Source organism: Euleptes europaea, chromosome 4 (genome assembly GCF_029931775.1).
Source record: "Euleptes europaea isolate rEulEur1 chromosome 4, rEulEur1.hap1, whole genome shotgun sequence".
In the NCBI taxonomy this organism is placed as follows: domain Eukaryota; kingdom Metazoa; phylum Chordata; class Lepidosauria; order Squamata; family Sphaerodactylidae; genus Euleptes; species Euleptes europaea.
In genome coordinates this window covers 73,272,983-73,299,216 of record NC_079315.1, presented here as the reverse complement: position 1 = coordinate 73,299,216, position 26,234 = coordinate 73,272,983, and the positions used below count along the sequence as shown (strand labels likewise).

General features: G+C 40.0%; 1 protein-coding gene and 1 pseudogene across 1 annotated transcript in view; one reads left to right on the top strand and one right to left on the bottom strand.

Moving 5' to 3' along the window:
• Window positions 1-26,234, bottom strand: part of FBXL17 (F-box and leucine rich repeat protein 17) — a 190,851-nt gene that overhangs the window by 10,608 nt on the left and 154,009 nt on the right. The window contains exon 9 of the mRNA XM_056848845.1: window positions 4,188-4,330. Within this exon, the coding sequence (XP_056704823.1) occupies window positions 4,188-4,330 (143 nt within the window). The remainder of the gene's footprint in view (window positions 1-4,187; window positions 4,331-26,234) is intronic.
• Window positions 11,888-14,123, top strand: LOC130476345 (eukaryotic translation initiation factor 3 subunit F-like; annotated as a pseudogene).

Genomic DNA, 26,234 nt, shown 5'->3' with positions numbered 1-26,234 from the left:
TGGATTGAGAGCTGGCTGAAAAATAGGAAGCAGAGTAGGAATCAGTGGTCAGTTCTCCCAATGGCGGGATGTGAGCAGTGGGATGCCTCAGGGATCTGTGTTGGGACCGGTGCTTTTCAACCTGTTCATCAATGACCTGGAGCAGGGGTTAAACAGTGAAGTAGCCAAGTTTGCAGATGACACCAAATTATTTAGGGTGGTTAAAACAAAACTGGACTGTGAAGAGCTCCAGAAGGATCTCTGCATACTGGAAGAATGGGCATTAAAATGGCAAATGAGATTCAATGTAAGTGTAAAGTGATGCATACTGGGACAAAAAATCCGAACTTCACATATACACTGATGGGATCTGTGCTGGCAGCGACAGACCAAGAAAGGGATCTTGGGGTGGTAGTGGATAGCTCAATGAAGATGTCAACCCAGTGGGTGGCTGCTGTAAAAAAGGCAAATTCCTTGCTGGCCATAATTAGAGGAGGAATAGAGAATAAAACTGCTGATATCATACTGCCCTTGTACAAATCTATGGTGAGACCACACTTGGAATACTGTGTACAGTTCTGGTCACCACACCTAAAAAAGGATATTACAGAGCTTGAGAAGGTACAGAAAAGAGCAACCAAAATGATTAGGGGACTAGAGCAACTGTCCTATGGAGAGCGGTTAAGACGCTTAGGGCTGTTTAGCTTGGAAAGAAGGCGGCTGAGGGGAGACATGATAGAGGTCTATAAAATTATGCATGGTTTGGAGAGAGTGGACAGGGAGAAGTTTGTCTCCCTCTCCCATACTAGAACACGGGGTCATCTGCTAAAGCTGGAGGGTGACAGATTCAAAACAGATAAAAGGAAGTATTTTTTCACACAACGCATAGTTAAATTGTGGAACTCCCTGCCCCAGGATGTGGTGATGGCTGCCAGCTTGGAGGACTTTAAGAGGGGAGTGGACATATGGGGAGTGGCTGTTAGTTAGAATGGATACTAGTCATGCTGCATACCTATTCTCTCTAGTTTCAGAGGAGCATGCCTATTATTTTGGGTGCGGTGGAACACAGGCAGGATGGTGCTGCTGCACTCGTCTTGTTAGTGGCTTCCTAGAGGCACCTGGTTGGCCACTGTGTGAACAGACTGCTGGACTTGATGGGCCTTGGTCTGATGTTCTTATGTTTGCTTCAAAAGATTTTGTTCAAGCAAGCAGCAAATTTTAAACAGATGACAATTTTTGGACTACTACTTTTAATAAAGCTTTCTGGCATGGATTTCTTGCCTATATATTTATATTTTGGTTACTTTTTAATTGATTTTACTAACTTTTTAATTTTAATTTTTAATTGTTCTCTATTTGTGCATTTGTCTCAAATAAGATAAATAAAAATGCTTGCATCTTTGAGAGTGTTACAGTTCAGAGATGCCTGAAGTGCAGACCAGAACAGTCTTTCTCTGAACAATCAGACATGTATGATAGACTCCCCAAAGAGCACCAAAATTCACAAAAAGCTTGGAGGTACAAAATATATATGTATACATATGGATTCTTATATGTTACATTTTCAAGTATCTTCAAACATAGTATACTGGTTAGCCTGAAGCCTTGTGGTTTCTTACTACTTCTATTCTGTACAGATTTTTAAAATAACTGAAATCACCTGGTTCTCCCTTCTAATTATTAGGCTTGCCATTTTTCTCAGAGTAGAAAAACATATTCTTTTGCATTATTCTTTATCTAACATTTACAATTGTAAAACTGCCTACTGCCACCAACACTGAGCTTGAAATAAAGAAAGCTAAAGGGGCAAACAGTTAACAAACCCTCAAAAAGGTTTACAGCAACTTAAAAACAGGCTGTATAGCAACTTCCTTTAATTCTTTAATTTGTTGCTAGCATGGGGTGTCAATGTGAGGCTCAAAAAGGTATTTCACCTCAGTGGGGGAAGGCAACTTCATGCACAAATTCCCTTAATTAAAGTTAATGGGGGAGCTTGCACATGCACAAGTCCCATAAACATACCAAATACCACTTTAAGTGCATACTTGCAGCTAGTATTAGCTCATTTGTCCACTGTAAAGTTCTCTTTGCAGTGATTTGAAAATCTTAAGAGTGAATGTTTTAATAATTAGAGAGGCAATATCAGCCGGTTGCCATTTGCTCGGTTAAAGAATCTAGCTCTTAAGCAAAGACCTACTACAAGCTCTTCTCAACAGGAGGTCCGAGAGCTGATTCCCTTGTTAATTGAACTAGGCAATGAACTGGGATTCAAGACATCTGGGCTTAAAATGTTAAAAACAAAAATCACCCAGTTGAGAAATGTTATTGCCATTCCTCATGATACCAAATTTATTGTGCTATTTTTGCCTGAAAGCAGTGAATGTGTTGTTCCCATACTGCAGGTCTTAGCAGCAAGCTCATATGGAAATCAAACAGACCACAGTAATGACAACTTGACGAGAAATGAATTAATTTGATTATTTTCATGGTGTGGATCAATAGTACAGCCAGTAGTGAGATCTATAGCCTGGAGGCAGTTATATAATCGATGGAATCAAACAGAGTCTGCCTTTGCCCAGCCCTGTTGTTTCTCTGATCTTTTTTGGCAAGCCCCTCAACTCCTTTGTAATTCTAAATCTATGTCAAGCGCATATCAAAGAAATTCCAAAGAGATAATGTCACAAAATGTATTTGGTGGAGACTGCTGAAAATCTATTGTTTGTTGTTTCTTTGTTTATACTAGCTTCTCTCCTGCATTTCAGGAAATGTCATCTAAAGTGTAAGATGCAGAGGGTACCTGGTATACAAACATCATACAATACTTTTGAAAAAAGTCAAAAGGGGGAAAATAACCTGCTCGGAATATGGCGCTCCCCCCCCCCCAATTGTATGAAAGAAAATTTTCTGTCACAGTGGCATTTGAAAACCCATCTCTACATGCCAAGATTTTTCTTCAATGATGCTCTGGATGCTGGTAGTTGGAAAAAGAAATTAGTTCTGCATGAATATAGAAAAGTGAATGAAGTAGTTTTGTTGTATAACTTCTCTGTTCCATGGATGTGGAAGGATGGCACTTTTAGAGCTGCCAGCACTGCATTTCAAACATTTTAAATTCAGAGATAGTGCTTCTGCAAATTTTTATGGCTAGTTTCCTCATTCCCCCCACAAAGAGGTTTAACAAGCAAGTTAAATGACCCCCAGTGGTCCCCCTAATGCAACACTTTACAGCATTTTCATCAAGTTATCCAATATATTTCCCCCATTAATCAGGAACAGTTTCCCCCATTTGCACTGCAGCCATCTCTCAGATTTTTATTCTTGCTAGCTCAGTTGTCTCCCTACACAGCATGCAGTCCCTTTGTAAAAAGTCAGGAAAGTGTAAGCTGGCAATTAAAGGAATAGAGACTAAACAGTATGCATGGTTTAATGGATGATATACTAAAATCTGTATCAACATCAAGGTCATTTGTTGCCTTCAGCAGCTCAACACAAGATAAATATATTTTTACTAAGTCCTTCTTGATTGTACAAACAGCATTAATTAACCCCACAAAAGAAATATCTGTAAAACTGATCAGGTGACTAGAGGTCAAATCTAAACCCCAGGGTCAAGTATCCCTTTGAACAGTTTAAGAAGATAATCTTAGTCCAATTCATCAAAGGAAACTTACACACACTTTTCTTTTCTTGGTTATTACAAAATACTCAAGTTTAAGCTATTATGTTCTGTCAGTTCAAAAAATACTGACTCTACAGTTCAGAAGTTTAATAATAGTTACATTTTTGGAATGTATTTTGGTAAACAGAAAACACAGTAAACAGAAGTTTCTTATGTGTTTCTGAATGGGTAAGATAATTTAATAACACAAGGCCAATTGTAAGATTTGTCCTCAGAGCAATACATAGCTTCCTGGTTCATGCCTTATCACAATGAAAATTTGTAATCGAATGTAGTGAGGTACAGAAAATTATTTTCTTTTGAAGATATACTGCAGCATTTTTTGCTACTCATGTATCTTGTATTTTAAGTCAGAGATTAGGAAATTTAGAAAGTAGCTGCTATTCAAAAAGTGTGTGAGCATCACAGGCTCAGTTATGAGAGAAAATGGCACCTGCCATTTCCCTTAATAATGTATGGAATGAATGGATCTCTTTCTCTCTCACACACAAATGCAGAAAACACAGTCTTTTATACAAAAGCTTCTTACCTTGTCACATCTCATCAATCCTAAATATCTGAGAGACTTGCTACTTTGAGCAATTTGAGTGGCTCCCTGATCTGTGATTTCTTTGCACCACCCTACATCCACAGTCTCTATTGTCATACTGTATCGTCCAATGGCTATCAGTGCTGTAAAATATGAGATAAACAATGTTAGCATGGGAATGAATCATCAATCACATGTAGCATATCACAAATAAGCTTTATAAATTCTTAAATTATTGAACCAAAGTATATTTTATTTGTATACTAATTTAAATTATTTCCTCTGTGATATGTTGTATTGCACTGATACAGAATTTCCATGTTACTGTATTTTGAATTTACATATAAACCTTTGCCATCAGTCTAATTTGGAGGGTTCGAGTAAATATTAACATTTTTTGGTAGCATAATCATCTTGAGACAAACCACTGGACTCTAGATATATTCCAAATTAGATTCCATGGATCCCTACTCAATTAAATCAGTGCAAAGATCTTTTCAAAAACATGAACTGAACAGTCAGGTAATTTCTTTGTAATGTTGATGTAGTCTATTGAATACCTGTTGGCAAAACATGTAAAACTTACCAAAAAAGAGTTTTGTTTTTTTAAGAAAGAGAAAAGCAAATCAGGCCCAGTTTACTCTATTAATAAAATAGTTAGATCCCATCTGCAAACTGGGAAAATTCTTAAAGCAGCTTACCCAGCTTAAATTCAGTAAGGTAAAACACCAACATAAGATAACTAAAGTACATTTATAAACCAATAAAATACAATAGCAAGACTGCAATAGCAAAATCAAACAGAAAGTTTACTAAACAGAAAAGCACTTATCGTATTTTTCACTCCATAAGACGCACCTGACCATAAGACGCACCTAGTTTTTAGAGGAGGAAAACACCCAGACCACTTCAGCTCAATGAAGTGGTCTGGGTGCCAGGTCCCCCTAGTTTTAACCCTGCAGCTGTAAACATAGAAGTTTCAGAGAAACTGCTATGTTTACATTGCAGGGTTAATCCAGCCTCTAGTGGCTGTCTCCCTGATAGCCACTAGAGGCGTTTCCGCAATGCTCAATGCGAAAATCGCATTGAGTAATGCTTTACTGTGGGCGGTTTGAATGCGCGCTCTGGGAGCGGACGTCGGCGGGGGAGGAGAGGTCACCAGCATCGAGGGAGCCTGCCGCTGGATAAAGGTAAGTGGCTGAAGGGGCTTTAAGCGGGAGGGGAGCGGGAGGGGGCCCTGATAGTGCCAGGAAAACAAGTTTACCTTGGATAATTAATTAAATTAAATGGAGTTCACTGAACCACGGTTGGCGAGATCAGGCGACCAGCAGGGGGAATAGACCAGACACAGGAACCCCAGCAGCCTCCTCTCTGCAGCAGGGGGAAGCAGCGCTCCGCCGGACAGACACAGGAACCCCAGCACTTTCCTCTCGGCGATTCGGCTCCAGTTAACACACACATTCACTCCGTAAGACGCACAGACATTTCCCCTCACTTTTGAGGAGGAAAAAAGTGTGTCTTATGGAGCGAAAAATATGGTAGTAGGGTTGCCAGCTGGAGATTTTGAGGGTGGAGCCTGAGGAGGGTGGGGTTTAGGGAGGAGAGGGACGTCAGTTATGTATAATGCCACAGAGTCTACCTTCCAAAGTGGCCATTTTCTCCATGTGAACTCATCTCTATCGCCTGGAGATCAGTTGTAGTAGCAGGAAATCTCCAGCCACCACCTGGACACTGGAAACCCTAGTGCTTAAGCATATTTACCTGGGAGTAATACACATGGAAGGTGTGGGAAAAGCTTTTGGATCCTGAATCACAACCCATCTCCCTCACTGCTAAGAACTGTATCTTGGACTGTCATAGGAAGGCCAGAAGATCACTAACAAAGCCCATGCTTTACATCCAATAATTTCCACCATCTCCAGTTAAATAGGAAGATTTTTTTTAAATTGTGATGAGCTGCTAACAGTCAGTTTTATATGTAGAACCTCCTAACATTTAATTGTTGGCCTCACCCACATGGGAGCCATTTTGTGGTCACATCCACTACTATCACTAAAAACTCCAAAGGTACCCATAGGCTTAACAAACTTGGGATCCTTGCCCTATTCTCGCTGCTCCTTGGTATTTAATGATGATGGCCTTTGGCTAAAGGCTTTCAAAACTATGAAGCCAGACTTGTCTCTCATAGTAAATGTATCTGGTTTTCCCCCCTAGCAGTGAGCTGTACTTTACAGGAGCTGTGCAGCTGTTTTGCACCACACTTCTTTTAGGGAGTAGCCAGATTATATTTTTCATTTAAGGGACAATGGAGGGGCTAGGCTGAAGTGCCAAACAGGAATGTGTTATGCTGATAATTGCACAGTCACACATCCTGGGCAAGGATGACATTTCAAATCACCCATAGTTTCCAAATGGTTACCACAACATAATGTTTATCCTGTTATAAAGAAAAGGAGTTATATGAATAGACCAATTCATTGGACTACAAGATGAGGGAAGGGGACATGGCTCAGTGGTAGAGCATCTGCTCGGTATGCAGAAGGTCCCAGGTTCAGTCCCCAGCATCTCCAGTTAAAGGGATTAGGCAAGTAGGTGATGGGAGAGACCTCTGCCTGAGACCCTGGAGAGCCGCTGCTGGTCTGAGTAGACAATACTGACTTTGATGGACCAAGGGTCTGATTCAGTATAAGGCAGCTTCATGTGTTCATGTGAAGTAGTAGAAATCTGAGGCTGTAAGGACTTGTATTATAGTTCTGGATAGGGCCATGAGAGTGATTCCATCTTTCAACTATTGTAGCATTAACCTGAATGCAGCTAAGGAAGCCTGGCAATTGTTCAAACACAGCTGAAGAGGGAGAAGGAAAAGAGTCTTCTCATGAAGGAAAATTCCCAATAATAGTTGTTTACCACATTTCCATGCAAAGCAGTGAAGTGTTAGGAAAGAGTGGATTACATACCATTTCTGGTCTGGCTTAAAAGAAACTATGCTGCTTTATCTTTTTAAAGGACTACATATGTGAACACCCATACGAATAAGAATTCATCCTTTTATATATCCCCCCAATTAATAAAAATCTATTGGTAATTAAAGGGAGATAAAGTGTAATACGATTTATTAGTATTATTAATCAGGTATGTGTAAAAATTACACCAAAATGTATTCGTATCAATTGCAGCGTCGTGATCACACTGGGGGCTAATTTGTTCTTCTCTAGAACTACAGAACTTGTTTCACTCGTAATATAAACCAAATGTGTGTGAGGTATTCAAAGAAAGATCTGCAGTACTGTGCTTATATATATCCTTAAACTACAGGACTATATAATCTCATCCGTAATGCTGTCTTAAAGACTCGGCTGAGATTGTAAATGTAGAAGGAATAATATTCCTTTGCTTTAGCTGCTAGAGGGGAAGGCTGGTACAAAGGTTTTCCTTGTACTAGGAGGGTCAGCCCAAGGCTCCCCCTCGCTGGCTGGTCAGCCTCATCACTACCCCACCTGTTGGTCTGGGTGCACCCTGAACCCAAGACCAGAGAGACAACAGATTCGCCGATGTGGCAACACAAAGTGTGTGTGTGGGAACTGAGCATGAACACAGAAATGTTCTACAAATCCCTGAAATTTCTATGATATAGACCATAGAGATTTCAGGGTACCTAGAGTGTCACCTGTCACCTCCAGGTTCTAATGCAATTATCTTCCCCCACTTTCTTCTGCTGCATCTGAAGGAAAGCGAGGCCCATTCTGGCTGGCCAGTTGGCTGGGGTGCACCCTGAACTGCCAGTCAGCTTGGTAGCCAGGCTGGGCCAGCAGCCCCGGGGCACCCCTGACACCCTAGAAAAAATATCTTGGCTTAATTTTCTGTTATTGTTAAACACTTCTAAAACAAACTGATTAGATTTTTTTAAGGTTAAAAAATACAGAGATCAGCCATCCCTCTAAACAATACAAGACAATGGATTTCTTCTTACAATGGCCATTGTTAACTTTTATTTACTGTATTTATAACTTGGCCAAGGAACTGTAAAACAGGCTATAAGAACCACTTGTAAGTAACCACAGGATTTTTATACAAGGAAGATTGAGAAATGGTTTAAGGAAAGACCACAGGGAAATAACTGATGTAACAGAATGGAAACAGTAGACACAATATTAAGAACATTTTGTAACAAATGAACTGGACAGTGGAATATTCCGATAGGGAAGTGGTAAAAGTCTCATTGCTCAAGTCGTTTAAAACATGCAGGGGCAAAATTCTGAAAACCTTCAACAGAAAAAGGCTACAGTAGCAGGTTCTAGACAAGATGATACAAAAACCCCTTCATCTTTATTTCTATTACATGAAAAATATTATTCAGGGGTTTCATAAAATTTGGCCTGTGATGCAACAGTAAATCTTTTAAGGGAGTGGGCATTGCTCATGGGGTTAAGATCTACAGCCATTTGTAAAGTCAGAATTGGTTTGCTATTTCCAAGTAGGGTTGATTTATCTGATCAATGAATGTGGTACAGAAGTTACAAGCTAAAAATTGTGCACCAGCAAGATTTCAGTATTGCACAAAGGTTACTGATTAGATTATGTTCAGAGTTGACACCTATATAACATAGACTGTTAATACACACAATTAAATACATACACATGCAATCAGGCAATGGGTGCTTTTCTGTCACTAGGGGAGGTGGCCACTATAAGCAGGTGCCATCAGCTTAGTGCCTTTTGAGCAACGTATCTTTGTTGCATAATCTTGGAATGTGAGAGATAATCTGGGTATAGGAGACTGTAGGATAAAGAATTCATATCACAAGCGGCAGCTTTGTGGTGCAAGCCTTAACAGAGTTATTCCACTCTAAGCATACTGAACCCAATGGACTTATAAGGGTGTAACTCTGAATATGATAGCACTTTTATATAGGGTCAGTCACTGGGCTGAAAAAAATCTGTCCCAGTGTATTAGCTACCTCATATGAACAAATCATATTAATGTTCTAGTCTAACTGAACATTGCAGAGAACATAGCCCAGCGCATTGTCAGCATGATAATATTGCTGAGGCCCAGATAAACCTATAAGGAATAGAAGATTCTGAAGAGAGCCAGCACGGTGTAGTGATTAAGAGCAATGGTTTGGAGCGGGGTACTCTGATCTGGAGAACCGGATTTGATTCTCTACTCCACATGAGTGGCGGAGGCTAATCTGGTGAACTGGATTTGTTTCTCCACTCCTACACATGTAGCCAGCTGGTTGACCATGGGCTAGTCACAGCTCTCTCAGAGCTCTCTCAGCCCCACCTACCTCACAGGGTGTCTGTTTTGGGGAAGGGAAGGGAAGGTGATTGTAAGCCGGTTTGATTCTTCCTTAAGTGGTAGAGAAAGTCGGCATATAAAAACCAACTCCTCCTCTTTCTCTTCTTCTAGACTGACCCCCTAGTGCCAAATTATACTGACTTCAAATAGCAGTCCCCTAGTCTCTCTCTCACACACACCTTGTAGTCACCCCAATTACATTCTACCCTGAGATTTTATCCATAATTCTACTGATTACTAACCAAGTGATTAGGGCTAACTGAATGTGTCTTTCCTGTGTGATGGCTCCTATCATGCTGTGGGTGTGCATGTAGGGTCCGTGTGATTTTTGTATTATGGTCACATAAATTAGATTCATCAATGAACTGTAACATAAATTTGCTTAATCATTTAAACTAAGGGTAATAAGAGTCTATGTCAACTTCTGGAATCTAAATGCAAAGACTACCATTTTGGATTCTGATGTAGTTAAAAGATAAAAAAGGTATTCCTTGCAAACTAATAATAACACAGAGAGGAGAGTCATTTCATATTTAAATGTTACTTCAGTGATATAATGTTAGGAACCACGAAAACACCTATGAGAGAGGTAAACAGATAAGACATTTTCCAATTATTTTCATAATAATGTCTTTTTGGGGGATGGGAAGAATACTGTACTAAAAAAAGCTAGATGTTTTCTATGCCATCTGCCTCAGGCTGCTTGAGGTGTCTTGTGATAATATTGTAGCTATACATTTGTACATCTGTGGATGTGCCACATTTCATAAACATGAAAAGTGAGACTGCAGTGAAATGCAGAAGGAATACAGGGACATGACCATGCTGAGAAGCCAATTTAATATGATGCCCTGTGGAAATGAAAAGCAAGCACATCGGACTGCATCCCTACAGCAAGTCTAATTCTTTGAGGGCTGTAGCAATCTTTGTTAGGTTTCTTCTGTCTCAATGCATCTTTTGACCTTCACTGGGAAACTACATGAGAACTAGTGGGAAAGCAGCAGTTTTTTTTATAAGCCTAAAATGATAAAGAATAGTTACACATGTTTAATATAGAAAATTATACAATCTGAATAACCAGAGACAGAGGGTGTGACTTTAAAGACCATAAACACCTCTTTGTTCTATCTTACTCAGCAATCTGTTTTCAGCCAGATGTCCCAGAGAAGCTCACAAGGAAGACATTACACTGAGAGTACCATAGGGCTGGCACCACAATCTGACAAAACTATTCTCAAGTAGGAGTTCTTGCAAAGCCATTTTAGCTGGAGGCTACCATAATAATTTATGTTAGTGCATTTCTTAAACTAATTATGGGATGTGTGAAGAAGGACCTTCTTTTCTGCCCTAAACTTACTGCTAATCAATTTAACTGGGCTCAGTGTTAGCATTAATTTTTATAAGATACTCCTTTGTTAAGAAAGAATGGACAACCTTGCAACTTCAGAAGACTATTTGATTCTTCAGGCTATTTGAAGGACTTCGAGAAGCTTTAGAGTTTGCTCAATCATCAATAATAGATTATTCAAATCATCTTAAAATGCCAGTGATTTGTACTTTAATATTCAGACCTTCCCCCAACTTCTCAGTCCCAATCTGAACCAGGTTTTCATTCACAGAACTTCTAGTATCACATGTTGGTGACCCCTGAACGTCCGCTAGAGACGCTGGACTGAGCGCCACATTCTTTGGGGGCTCCTGAAGAACCCAAGAAATGGTCAAATCTGGGATGCATCCTGCACCCCTTCCCGGATCCTAAATAGTGGACCGGGGACCAGGAACTCTCCTGCAGCCTTGAAGAGCGGTTTGACCCCCATTTTTCTGAGAGAGGAAGACTCTCGGGCAACTGGGCGAGGTCCTGCGGGCATTGAGGGGAAAATACAATGCCGCGAACGTCTCTTTGGATTTAGGCTCAGTCCTCCTCTACCTATTACCACCTAAGCAACTATACGGAAGCAAGAATACCTACTCTTCTAACATCTAAGTTATAAAAACTCTTTTGTTTTACCTAGATTTGGAGGATCTGAAGAATTGGCAAATACATCTATCAAATCCGTGCCTCCCCACCTGATGTATAAGACTGTGACAGACTGTGAGATCGTGAGACCGGTAGTGTGTCTCCCTTGTGTAACTGGCAAATCACTCCCAAGTTCCTGGAAGAGGAGGTAACGAAAGGTCCACGGTTCTCCATTTTTATGGGTATATCCTGTTCTTTGCCGCAGTCTATACTAGGGTGTGTTTAACTTGATGGTATTTAACATCGAAATACTACCCACAACACAGGAATCCTGTTGAATCACCTACAATTTTTTCTATTTTTTGGTTTATTTGCCTGGACTTTACCAACTAACTAATAAAATTTTTAAAAGTAGCAAGCATGGAACGTGCGATTAAATAGATGGATCAACTAATTGCCATGACAAACACCATATACCAATCTATCAACCAAAAATTGGATTCTATTTTGGATGTACTTAAAGACATAAAGGACCAAGCTAATACAACGAAGTCAGATGTGATAGCAGTGGATTCTCCAAGTGAGAAGATGGCTCAAGATCAGGAAATTCCCACAAAGGAAAAGGAGAGCCAGGATAAACAACAAGACAGCACATTCCTTCAACAGGAAACTGCAACAGACCAGCTGCTTACGAAGGATATGAACGTGAGAGTCCTTGACTTTTATCTTTATAAATTGCCTGAAGAATTCTTTGTTATATGCTTGGAGGACTTGAAGGGTGGTAAGGCTGGAGCTACCGGGATTTCTTTTTATGAACTTGGAATTGAAGAAACTACATTGCAGATGTACTATGAGAACTCTATGCTTGCAGAGGGAATTTTATCAAACACATCCAAGGATGCTCTCCGGTGTTTGGAGTCAATGAAGAAAAGTGGAAGACGCTGGAAATTCCGGACAAAGGGACTGGCTAAAAGAGTCTAGTTTTGTTTTCTGGAAATAGACAAGGGACTGGTTAAAAGGCTTGATTTTGGCAATAATGGTAGAATTTACTATATTAATACATTATAAAGACAATTTACAATGAATAGGTGTAGGGAGACATGGAGGGTTTACGGAGGTATTGTTTTATGAAGAAGATGATAATCTTTATTTATTGATCTAATCCATTTATTATTAGTGAGATTTATTAACCTTCATTTTTTTCTGAGATAATATTAGCCACCTTTTAATGATTACATTCAATATTATATTGTTAAAACTGTATGAGATTTAGCTCAATGAGTGTAATTAGAAATATTAGGATTAGAATTGTAGATACCAAAGAGTATACAGATTTATTAATGGATGGAGGAAGATGTAGGGGAAGTCCTGTTATATTTTTTCTTTTCTTTCTCTTTATTTTTATATGTTAACCTGTTCCAGAAAAATAATAAAAAATTATTTTTAAAAAAAACATGTTGGTGACCCCCAAGGCCAGAGTAACTCTGTACGGGTCTCTGGGACTGATAAGGACAATTTTAATACCAGCTAAGAATACAGGGATGGCAGAGATTACTGTACTCAAAGTATAGCAGCAGTTCACTCCTGCAGTATGACAGTACTTCAGTAGGAATGTGCTTTACATGCTGCCACTTGCACTCCTCTTTCTTTGCAGTACAGATGCCCTTGAACTACTTTTTGCAATGTGTCTTAAGGCTGCTCTCTCCTGGTGGCCATACAAGAGGCAATGGGGAGTGGGGGGAATTACAGTCCATCTCTTGTCATTAATGCACATCCTGATTAACTGGAGAAGTGAATGTGTGATGTATTCACATTCACACATTGTTCTCTACAGAATATTATGAGGATTTTCCTCTGTTAAAAAGAGATTCTTGCTCCTTCTGTACTCCTCTGCGTTTGAGTTGCATTGACAAAATCTACCAATACTCTATTTAGGAGTCCTTTGTAGTTTTCTGAAAATTACTAGGATGAGATGACTCAAACAATTTTCAATCGCTTAAACGTGGCTTCAAGAATAATGACCATTTAAAAAATAATAAATGACCTGGAAAGTCCCTGCTCAGGTTTATGGATCTTCCATGAATTCAACGCATAGCCTTAAGCAAGCGGTGGTATCAAGTGAGATTATTCTTGGATGGTATGCAACAGAACATGACATCACAGAACACTCGGTTTTGATCCATGAATACTACAGCAAAGCAGCACACAATCCAATTCACTTCACTGTGGACATCTGTCTACAAAATGGGCACGTGAGTATTAAGGCCTAAGTCAGTACTGCAATGAGGGTCCATGGTAAGAAGATGGGAGTTATGTTTACGCCTCTCACAGTGAAGTATGTCTACTATGACACAGAACAGATAGGAGTTGATCTCATCATGAAGACTTGCTTGAGCCCAAATTGAGTTATTAGTTTGCCCAGTGGTCTGCAGCAGGTGGGATTAGCTTCTGCTAGGATTCAGGATACCTTGAGCACCATGCTGTAATATGCAGAAGATGTGCTGTCTGGTATAGTGGCTATTGTCAACACTGTTGTCACTTTCTGATAGATCTCATCAACCAGGTTCCAAAGATCACACTGGAGGACTTCAAGACCATGCTGGACAGCAACATCATTGATTTGTTGATGACTTATTTGTCACAGATCACACTCAATGAGAAAATCCTAAACCTGTAATGGAACTTTTGGCCATCATGTAACAAGAAAGCATGAAAAAACTGGGTCAGGGCCTTGTAATCCAAAACCTTAGCTGGACTATAATTTTGAAAAACTCTGCTCACTAAACTTTCCTTTCTGCAACCCTCCAGAGACAAATAGGATTGTAAAGATGAAAGGACTCATTAAGACTGAGTTGGCAGCTCACAAATTGTTTTGTTTCTCTAACTGTTAAGTACCACACCATTTCTGTTTTGTAAGGATATTTGGCCTTAAGCAAGCCACTATCTCACAGGCTCACTGATCAACTATAATATGTGGATGATAATGTCCTACTATACATGTCTATTATAAGGATTACAGAGCAGTGAAGACTTTTCAACTGTTGTCTCTCTTCACACTGTCAGCAGGGCTCTAGAGTAAGGATTTCAAAACAAGTGTTGACAGTGTGATGAAAAACGCTATAGTTTAGCAAGAGGTTTCCAGCAGGTAGCTTGTGATCTGCCAGTAGTTCTCTGGTTGCTGCAGGGTACCCCAGGGACCAAGTGAAACTTGCAATATGATCTGCTCAAAATTTGGTCACATGTTGGGGGTGGGTAGTTTGGGATATTTTTTATTACTCTGAAGTAGCTCTCATTAAAGAAAAAGTGCATAATCCCTGGTTTAAATAACAAAGGCTATTAAAATACTGCAAAATTTAATAAAGACTGTCAATAAAAATATAGTTCGGGTAAAATCTATCAAAATTTAGTTGCTGCAAAATCTAAATAAAATCAATGGAAGTCAGGCACACTGCTGAACACTTATGTCACACTGGTTTCAGTAGGACTTGAACAAACCTACACTTTCTCTTGCACATACCGTATATACTCGCGTATAAGCCGAATTTTTCAGCCCCAAAAAAGGGCTGAAAAAGCCGAACTCGGCTAATACGCGGGTCAATACGGTAGAGGGGGGAACTTTGCCGGGCCCGCACGGCTTCCTCTGGCCGGCAGCGGCCTGCAGGGGCCTCCTGCAGGCCCAAAAAGGCCGCGCCACCGCCGGGCCCGCACGGCTTCCTCCGGCCGGCAGCGGCCTCCTGCAGGCCCAGGAAGGCCGCTCCGCCGCCGGGCCCGCGCAGCTTCCTCCGGCCGGCAGCAGCCTGCAGGTCCAGGAAGGCCGCGCTGCCGCCTATTCGCCGCCTCTCCCGGTGAGTAGGGGGTTCAGGGGCTCTTCCCCCTCCCCCCTTGAATGGCACTGGGGTCGGGGTGGGTCGGGAGGGCCTAGGAGGCTGGCGGGAGGGCGACCTGGGGCAGGGGCAAGACCGCCATTTTAGAGCGCAGCATTACCGGTAAAGGGAATTTCTTATTGACCCTCGGCTTATATGCGGGTCAATAAGAAATTCCCTTTTCTGGCCTCAGTTTGGGGGGGTCGGCTTATACTCGGGTCGGCTTATACCGGAGTATATACGGTAGATCTGTTTTATCTGTGTTCTGAGTACTATTTGCATTTTATAATGAAACAGAAGGATCCAAGGGATATTATACATATCTTGAAGATAATTTTACATAATCATATTACTTATTAAGTGTTAGGATAAAAACTGTAAGAGAAAGTAGAACTGAATAGAGCATATTATTAACTAAAATTTGAGTTTAGGCAACTTCAAACCACGAAGGCAGGCTTTAATGTTGCTCCCTCACTGTAACCTGCCTTTATAGCTAAATCGAGCATAAACTAGGAGGAACTCCTTGAATGTTTATTCATAGAACATTTAAAAATAAATATTCAAGGTGAGAACAGAGAGAGGAGCATTCCCTGCCTGTCATGTGACCATTTGGGCGGAAAAGCCTCAGCTTGAGTCAGAGGGTGAGAAAGCATTCCTCAGGAGCTTAAAACCTTCTAGAAGCTTGGTAGTTAACTCTGTGGCTGGCTTGTGCCTGTGCAGTTCTCATGCGGGACTGCAATGAAGACACAACAATGAACCTCATGTTCAGCAGCATGCATATAAAAAATACGCACAATTCTAAACTGAAGGGCACAGCCAGTGACCACAGAATTGTATCTTGCCGTTAAGTTAATTATGATTAACTAAACTTGAGTTGATCTCATTTGCTCATATAAATCAATATAAATGGATACTTAGACTATGCATTACTGGTACTGGGAAAATAGAACAAAATTAAAAAGGGCTTCACACTGTGAATCATCAGAAGCAGATTCAAAAAGTAATGAAGGAATGGCTTCTGCACATACACTTCAAAACTTCTTGTTAGTAAACCTTTCCGTTCATGTTCTAGTTAACCCAATATAACTACTGAAGCCATATTGTCTATGACATAGAGAGAATTTGCAGTTTCTATTTTCAGTGGTCTCATCAAATTGCTTTCAAATTATGACAGTTGCAACACTTATTCCACATAAGATGTAGCTGTAGCTACACCTTAATTACATCTTCTGCTGCATAAAGCATCAAACATTAATTAGCTGTCCTGTATAAAGAATGGGATAAAACTTCTTGAAAATAGTTGAGTGTAATCACCCCGGGAACTCTTTAAACAGTAATTAACATGATGGAAATGCAAATAAAAAATGTTGAGTCCTAAGGGCTTGAAAAAGGCTACTTTCTCCTCAAGTATTTTTCAGTACACTTCATATTTAGTAGCATAATTTGAGTCTTCAAAATACTCACTGATAAGACCGATATCCTAAGGGAACATACAGCAAAGCACTTTAACATTGCAAAATTCTTTTTTGAGAGGAGAAACAGTAACATAGTAGCTTGTAATTTTATAAATTATGACAGTCCTTTGGAGAAATATTGGTGACAAGTTACAGGACAGCAATACATACTAATTTTTCATAATTTAAATATTGTGATGATAAACAGATCATTAGTTGTAGTTAAATAACTGAAGATGAAATTCATTGTTTCAGCAATGTGGCACAACTGAGAGTAATAAACAGCCAATTACACAAATGACTTTACATTTCAAAGGATTTGTATACATTTTAATATGCCGATACTCCCATACAGCATAGGAGATCCATGAATATAAGTAGGTTTCTGCATGTGCTAATGATTTGGATATGCATCCACACTGTAATGTACAACTGGATCTCACAGAACTGTGTAGAAGCTTATTTTAATGCCACTATAAAAGTGCCTTTCACTGACTGTGGACTGCAACAGAACTTGTATATCTGTGTCACAAACCCCAGTCTCTACTGGCTGCTTTTTGAAAGTTTGCTCGAGATGATCAAGCTCCATTTTGTTTTCAGGCCAAAGCTGGTATTCCCTTTGTAGTTTGAACTTGACTTTATTGATATGGAAATTCCTTTGATTCTCACCTAGCAGAAGCTGCCAGTTTCCGAGATGTGTTAACTATATGAATGCTAAGGAGGAATGATCCCTTTCCTGCTGGACCTTTCCATGGGGTGCAGTAGCATAGCCAACATCCTATTCCTATTAAAGTAATAACTCAACTGTTTACAGGGATTCCAATTTAAAGTTACCCTCTGTGGCAACTCTGCAAGGTCTTAACTAAAGATGTAAAATATATGGAATTTTAAATTTCTGGAAAAAAATGGAAAATTTGGGAACAACTGAAATATATGTATTATTTACTGTCCTATCAAACCTAATTTTACTGCTTTAACAACATAAAATGCATAATTTATAAATTAGCATATATAACTGCAACAAGTGGGGACCTGCAATACTTGCCAGGGGAATCCCTCCCCCCATCACTACTGATTCCCCACACCCGATTCCCTCCTTACTCTCAGTGGAGCGGAGGGGGGAGACTTGTGGGGGGAATCCCATATTCCCCCCCCCATTTCCAAGCCTGGCATGGTTCCAAGGATACCTAATTTGTATGAAGATTAGGTATCCTTCTAGACACAGAAAAGGATTTAACAGCTTTATGTGTCCACAGCATGCCCACTTTATCTTTAAAGGCATTTCACTCATTTTAAAAGAGAAAATATTTCATAGGACATTTGTCAGTACTCCCCATGCCTTCCGTTGTCCTTTGACCTGATGTGGTTGACCTTTTCACCTCTCCCACAAACCATAAAAAATTGGGGGGGGAAACCAACCCAACACGTTCCCCCTGAATTTTCCAGTTTATTTTCTGGGCCTTTACATCTCTAGTCTTAACACCTTGTTTGCATACTAAACATATAATTGACTTTTTGGCTAGTTAATTTATTCAGCAAACAATCTTTTATTCTATCCGCAGGCAGAAGTCCATGTTTTTGAAAAGAAGCTTCTTCAGAACTTCTTGGTGGTTGGAATAGATGTGCTTGTAGTAAAGGAGTAGAATGATTGGTTCTTGTAGGTTATCCGGGCTGTGTAACCGTGGTCTTGGATAACCTACAAGAACCAATGAACTCTGACCGTGAAAGCCTTCGACAATATTTTGAGTAGAATGATTGCTTAACAAAAACAGAGATTTCAGGGAAGCTGAATGAATTCTTTACATTAGTCTTTACCATGCGAGATGTGAGGTAGTTAGCCATTCTAGAATTGCTATTTTCAAGGAAGATGTCTGAGGCCAGGATACAGTGGGGCTTAGGGAGAGAACTAACTCCAGCCATGCCCCGCAAGCCGGTTTTACTGGTGCAGAAGCCTGAGCCTGATTTGTGCTGAGAGGGGCACAGTGGTGCTGGGGTCCTGCACTGGTGTAACTGGCCCTTATGCTGGGGTATCTTGGAGATATGCTGGTGTGAGGGTCAGTCGGCTCTCTGAGCCAACTGCACTCCCCCCCCCCCACTGCACTGCTAGAGATGTACAATTTCTGGAAATTTTGATGCTATGGGGGACAAGAACATTGGAGGGGATGAAAAATGGATTTTTTTGAAACCACTGACACATATGCAATATTTTCCTAACAAACCTAAACTTACTTTACTACTTCAACAACATAAACATGTAACTTATAACTTAGCAGACAAAACTATTCTAATTGCCATATTTATGGAATTAAAAAAAGATACCCACATTAGTTTTCTAAAGTCAAACTTGCACATTCTCAAAACCTGAGAGTGCTGCAAACAGCTGTGACCTATGCTATTTTAGCCCACATATTTTAAACTTTGCCATCCATGAGGAAGGAAAATAAAAATTTAAATTAGAAGCTTAACTTTGTAGTCAAAAGAAAGCACATCAGAAACAGCCTCATATAGTCACAATAAGACTGCCAGTACATTAGGCTAAAGTATGTAACAATGAAAACACTGAACTTTTTAATGTATGCTCATCAACCCCATTACAGCATGTAAAATGTGGCCAAAACTTTTCACAATAAACATATCATTGAAAATATGTTCTCTTTCTCGCCACAAATCTTACATAGCTCATAAAAAACTGTGACTTTTCCATCTCTTAAAGGTTACTTATTGGATGCTCAAGAGGTTTCTAGAGAGAAGAAAATAATGAACCTGCAGTAGACTTCCTCAGATTTGGATGATTACCTCCTTGAGAACCCCCTCCAATGTTGGAGGAATGGTTGAGCCGTGCAAAAGGATCACTTGTGGGAATTTATTAGGGATCACTGCTTTCTTATAGCTGTCTTTCAGCAACTGGACTGTATTTCTGGCAAACTGGGTATTCTCAAAAAGGTCTTAAAAACATTTCATTTATTACAAAAGTGAAAAAAATGTTGTCAGAGTTTTGTTTAGTATTCCTCCAAATTCTCTGGGGGGGAAAGCCCCCCCTCGTTTTTATTTTTATATGGGCTTTCACATCTCTAGGAGTATCCAGGAAATCAGAGGTTAATTGACCTAATGTCTCTTCCAGGCAAATTAGTGGAAACAATGATTAAAGACAGATCCAGAGGTGCTGTTGGCATAACGCATTTGTGCCAGTGGAATGGCTCCTCCATGGTGGGAACTGGGATGTGTGATTTTTACTGCTTCCCAATGCGGACTCCCCCATTGCCCCATTTATTTGTGAGAATTCCCTGTCCTCCACAAGCAGAATTTCATGGAGCTCCTGTAGGGGATGGCAGGAAAGTCTTATTCTGAATCCAACCCTCTTCCAGACCAAACACAGGACAAGTAACAACTGGGTGGTGGTACTGGCTTGCTTTCAGAAAACAGCAGAGAAAAGCATGGCAGATCATTTCTGAAATGCTGTAAATTTTGTACAAGCTGCCATTTTATGACTGGTTCCAACCAGTGAGCCACCATTTTCTGACTAATGGCTCCCAAAGGTCTTGAAAAAAAATTATGTTACTTTCAGAAACATAAAGTCTGTTCTCCCCTACTGTACAGCAATAATTCCCCACTGTATGTTTTTTAAAATTGTTGTACTGACATCTTTATTTGATGTGTTTGTGAGCCACCTGTGGGAGAAAAGACAGGATAAATGTTTTAATAAATAAATACTTTAACAAATAAATATGGAGGATAGAGCCATCAATGGCTATTAGCCATGATGGATGAATGGGACCTCCATGTATGGAGTAGGGTTTCCAGCAACCTGGAAAAAGCATGTCCTCTCTCTTTAACAGAACCTTTACCTGGACTGCCAAAAAAACAAATCAGTGGGTTATAGATCAAATCAGGCCTGAACTGACCCTAGAAGCTAAAATGACTAAACTGAGGCTATCGTACTTTGGTCACATTATGAGACGACAAGAGTCACTGGAAAAGACAATCATGCTAGGAAAAGTTGAAGGCAGCAGGAAAAGAGGAAGACCCAACAAGAGATGGATTGACTCTATAAAGGAAGCCACAGCCCTCAATTTGCAAGACCTGAGCAAGCCTGTTAAAATATGTTGCTAGAAGGTTTGTTCTCCTTTGTGTGTGTGTGTAAAGTGCCATCAAGTCGCAGACGACTTATGGCGACCCCTTTTTTGGGGTTTTCATGGCAAGAGACTAACAGAGGTGGTTTGTCAGTGCCTTCCTCTGTGCAGCAACCCTGGTATTCCTTGGTGGTCTCCCATCCAAGTACTAACCAGGCCTGACCCTGCTTAGCTTCTGAGATTACAAGGCTTAAAGATGTTGCAAAGTCCAGAAGGTCAGTGAAGTTAGTGCTTTAAACTTAAAGTTTGGTGTATCATTTTACTTCTGTTGACAAGAGGTTTTTTTTCAAAGAACCATAAAAGTAATTATTTTTCTCTCTGTCTGGTCATCTTAAGTTTCAGTGAACATTGCTCACCGATAGCAACTATCCTGGTCCTGATAATTTTCAACTCTGAGGGCACCTTTGTGCATGTAGTGTAAAAAATAATTTTGAACCTTGTGATGGATCAATACATCTTTGTTTTTTCTCAGCTGTGAACATTGCTTTTATACTGGACATTTCTCTTTTAGTACTATACTGTAGGAATTATATCCTCAAAACCCGAAATGGGCTTGCACTATGTTTTACTGTTATTGCTGTGTGCCTTAGTTCATCTTTTCCTTAGCTCTCAATCATATTGACAATAATAGTTTCCAAAAAGTTCGAACATGTTTTAATCTCAAACAGTATTTGTGCCACATCTGTCTGTACTGGTTCTATACTATCGTACTTTGGTCGTACCATTATTATATTGTTTTCTTCATCTTTACGTTTTGGCCACTTAAATGCTTTTTATTTTGGAAAACCCATTAACTAATAATCAGATGGAATGGTTGTTCACGAACTGTGAATGCTAGGTATTTCTTCTTGCCCTACGAAGCAAACAATTTCAGATAAGAACACAGAACAATCTTACTCGATCATACCAATCGTCCACTTAGCTCAACACACTATCTTTCAAAAAAGACAGCACTGGATGTGAGAATAGTCTACCAACTTGCATTTTCTTCAGTCCTTTCCCCATTTCCTAAAGCCTCTTTTCCCAAGATTCTTTTAAGTTGTTTATACATCCTCAACCTGTGCTAGAAGTCAGATAAAGAAACTGATATTTGCAGTTTCAATGCATTAAAAACTACCAAATGGATTACTGAAGAATATACGAAACAAGTGGGGACCCACTACCTACTACTATGGCCAGTGGCTGCTGCTGTCCTCCTCTACTGTCGCGTCTGGGCCCGGAGCAGCTGCTGCTGTCCACTGCTTCTGCCAGGCCCAGAATGTTTCCGTTCTGTTCTGGTAAGTGCATTGTCCATGCATGCACAGACAATGCAAATATATATTTTAAGGGGATTTAACCCCCATATATTTTATTGTTGATTTCAGATTTTTTTGCAAACATGGGGAGTCCCCCAAGTTTGAAGAAAAATCTGTTTACCGTCAGTGTGGCCCCGATCCACAGATTTACATGTCTGCAGATGTGGGTCACACATTGCTATTAGATATATAGATAAGATTTTAAAAATCAATAATATAGCAATAAAAGATAATATGTATGTCTTCTTTGAGAACTGGGAATTAGAATTCTGCTATTTCTAGTATCAGTTAGAAATTAAATACTTAGTAGTTAACAGTACATTCCTGAAAGGGGCAGGCAAACTGTGGTGGCCAGGACAGCGCAGCTGAGAAGCCTCCTCATAAGTTTCCCAGCCGCCATGGAGGGGGAAAAAGCCTTTTCCCCAAAATAAAACCAGGAAAAAGGCTTTTTCCCCCATGGGGAAAGCGAGTCTGTGCCACATAAAAAGCTGGTACAGGAATGCTGCATTTGGAAGCTGCCTAATGGCAACTCCGTCCCCTGGAATACCCCTGAAACACCTCCCAGGATGCTGGCACAGGGACTTGTGACGGGAGAATGCTGGCAGGAAGCCTCACCGGTGCCCGAGCCCCGTGCTGCCACCACGGTCCACATGAGCTGCCGTAAATGGCACTACACAGGTGTCTGTGCCAATTTGCACAGAACAAGTGGCACAGACACCAGTGAGGGGTCACGCCGCCTTCTAAGAGCATTCGGCTTCCACTTCAGGAATGTACTGTAAGTGTAGGTAAACTACACTTACCATATAGCAACAAACTTTCAGATTTAACCCACTGAAAAAATGCTGGGTCCTAGAAAGCACCTCCCCCCTAAATCTGGCTCCAAGGATAGAATCACTAATCATGTACAGAGTATTTCATCCCCATGGAAAGAACCAACATGAAGGAGAAATAAGAGACAAATGGTTTAAGGATCACGAGGAAAACATTAGAACAGTTTGAAAAAATTTCCATTCTTTCAGAATTTCCATTCAAAAATAATTAAATACAAGAAGAAGACTGGGAACAAATCTAATTTTTTAAAAGGATAACAGTTTGTAAACCTATTTCTTAAGTCCAATTAGCCAAAACATGGAAACCTACATTAGTACCTTTAATACTTTGCAGGACAATGACTCAGCTCATACCCAACCCCCTTCTGACTATATATTACTCTTTCTACACACTTGACACTGAGAGACACTGTCCTTCAGTGTTACTCCTCTGAAGATGCCTGCCACAGCTGCTGGCGAAACGTCAGGAAAGAAAATACCAAGACCATGGTCACACAGCCCGGATAGCCTACAAGAACCTACATTAGTACATTTCACTAATATTACAAAGTGTGAAATTAAACAAAGCACTCCAGAGAACGACTGAGAACACTTTTAGATGATGCAGACCAGTAGAAAACATTACCTTTTTGTCTGTGACATGCACTGTTTGCAAGAGTCTGAGATGTAAACATGTTCACAGATGGAGAAAGATCATAAATATTCCCTATTGGGGCAAGATGCTTGAATATCTGATGGCTGTTTAACTCCAAACCCAACTGATTTTGAAACTAAAAATGCCTTGGTTGTTTTGATGGAAACCTTCACCAGGAAAGAGACATGGGGACAATTTCTCTGTGGTTTTCAGTACCACTGACCATGGAATTCTTTTGGAATGGCCATCTATGATGGTTATCAGGGATATTGCAGTCTGATGGTTCCATTCCTGTCCAGCAGAACTAAATGTAAATACTTGGAGACATCTAGGTATCCCTTTGGTATTTGTTTCATGTGGATCTTCTAGATCAGGGTTGCCACTAAAATGTTATTTTCCATTTCCCCGACTTTCCCCAAGTTAAAAAATGCACAGGTTATGTTACATTAAAATAAAGGTTTTATTATAAAACTACACAAGTACTGAAATTTAAAAACATTCATTCTTTCTACTGCTCTCCACTGTAATTGGTGCATTTTTGTTCTTATTTTATGCTGTTGGGCTTTTTTTGTTGTTAACTGAGGCACTGCATTTCTTTGATTTCCTTATGCTTTACAACTGACTGTACAGCTGGTTATAAATGCAGGAGAAATATTTGAAAAAAAGAAATTATTAATAATGGTTTAATATCAAAACCCCAAGGGTTAAGGTATTAGCTTTTCCAAGGGTTAAAGTTTCTGACAGATGACCAACCGTGAGCTCCTGAAGACTGTGTTCCCTCCCGATCCTGACTTTGGAGCAATCCCCAGTCACAGATGTTACTTTCCACAACATAAATGTCTTTCTTCAGAAGTGACTGCTAGATTGAAAGGAAGATGCAGCCTAGACAAAAGACTGGAGGCAATGATTCCTCATACTTCTGCCTTGGTATCACCTCAACCATACAATCATAGAATATTCAGGTTTCCCTCTGTACTACGAATACATGTAGAGGCTGTTCACAATGACTATTTCACAGAAAACCACTGTCAGAGACTTACAGAAGTTATTCATTTATGTGGAATAAATATCCTCCAATAACTACTTTTTCTAGCAACATGCTGAGAGTTTAGCCTCAGCGTACTATCAAAAGTACATCACTAAGTCATGCCACCTTTTGTCTAAGAATGTACTTGTCAGTAGCTTCCTGTTGTGTCCTGTCAAGCTCCTATTCTCCTCTCAAAATGACAAACAGACTATAACCTTGTAAAACAAACAAACACAAGAGACATCTAAGAGCAGGATATAACGAAACCTTCAGAATATTTAAACTCTTCTTAAGGAAAACACTACACAAAATATGTTATCATTAGCATATACTAAAATGGTAGCACTAAGCATCAAACTGGAACTAAGTAATAGTAATAAATGTCAATACTTAACTCGATCAAAAATCAGACTTTTTAGATTTGTAAACACTCCACATGCTGAAGTTTCAAAAAACATAGTTTTTTTACAAGTGAATATGCTAGGAAATCCCTTGAAACAAGTACCTAATGCTGCTATAAAATCTGTTGAAAAGATAAAATTAGTGCTCACCAAGGATGAGAGTAAAAGGTCTCCACAGCAAAGTTTGTCAGTGCTAGAACTTTTTATTGTGACTTTAGAATTATGGAAATTTCTGCATTAACTCCACTAGAAACTTTGTAAATTCTTCATACTTAATTACTCCCTCAAAAAGGCCCTCTTGTTTCCACTGCATGTTTCACATGCCTTGATCCTCCACCCCCCATAATACCATTAATACTCCCTATAAATCTAGATGGGAAGTTTGGATGAATCACCTGTATTATACATTCAGCAGTTTGCAAAATGTTTCTCCTGGGTTTATGAACAACTCAACCAACAAACATATTAGCTATAATTGAAAGCTGATAGTCACAGAATTCCTGTAGGTATTGAGACAACACCTGTATCAACCTTTCTACTGTATAATTAGGAATCCTATATTAATATGTTTTTATTTATTTTTATTTATTTATTTTCATCATTCTTATAGCCTGCCCTCCCCAGCAAAAGCTGGGCTCAGGGCGGCTCACAAGAATAAAACTTCAGAATCACATAAAGCCATAGATTAAAACAGCACTAATAAATAATAAAATTGCATGTCTCAATGGCGCATTCAATTGTGATATAAGGCCACAGCAGGGCCTGCAGGCAGCTCGAACAGGATGCAGAACCTGCAAGTTGTATGGAACACTCAGGCAGTGGTGATGTAGGGTAGGGAGGCCAGCATTAGTAAGGGAAACTGTAGCTGGCCTCAACCATAAGCCTGGTGGACTAGTTCTGTTTTACAGGCCCTGTGGAACTCTATAAGGTCCCACAGGGCCCTGGTCTCATTAGAAAGACTATTACACCAGGCAGGGGCCAGGGCAGAAAAAGCCCTGCCCCTGGTCGAGGCCAGCTGGACACTCTTTTGGTCGGGGACCACCAGTAGATTGGTATTCGATGATCTTAGTATTCTCTGGGGAACATACCAGGAGAGGCGATCCCGCAGATATGAAGGTCCCAGACCGTGTAAGGCTTTAAAGGTTATAACCAGC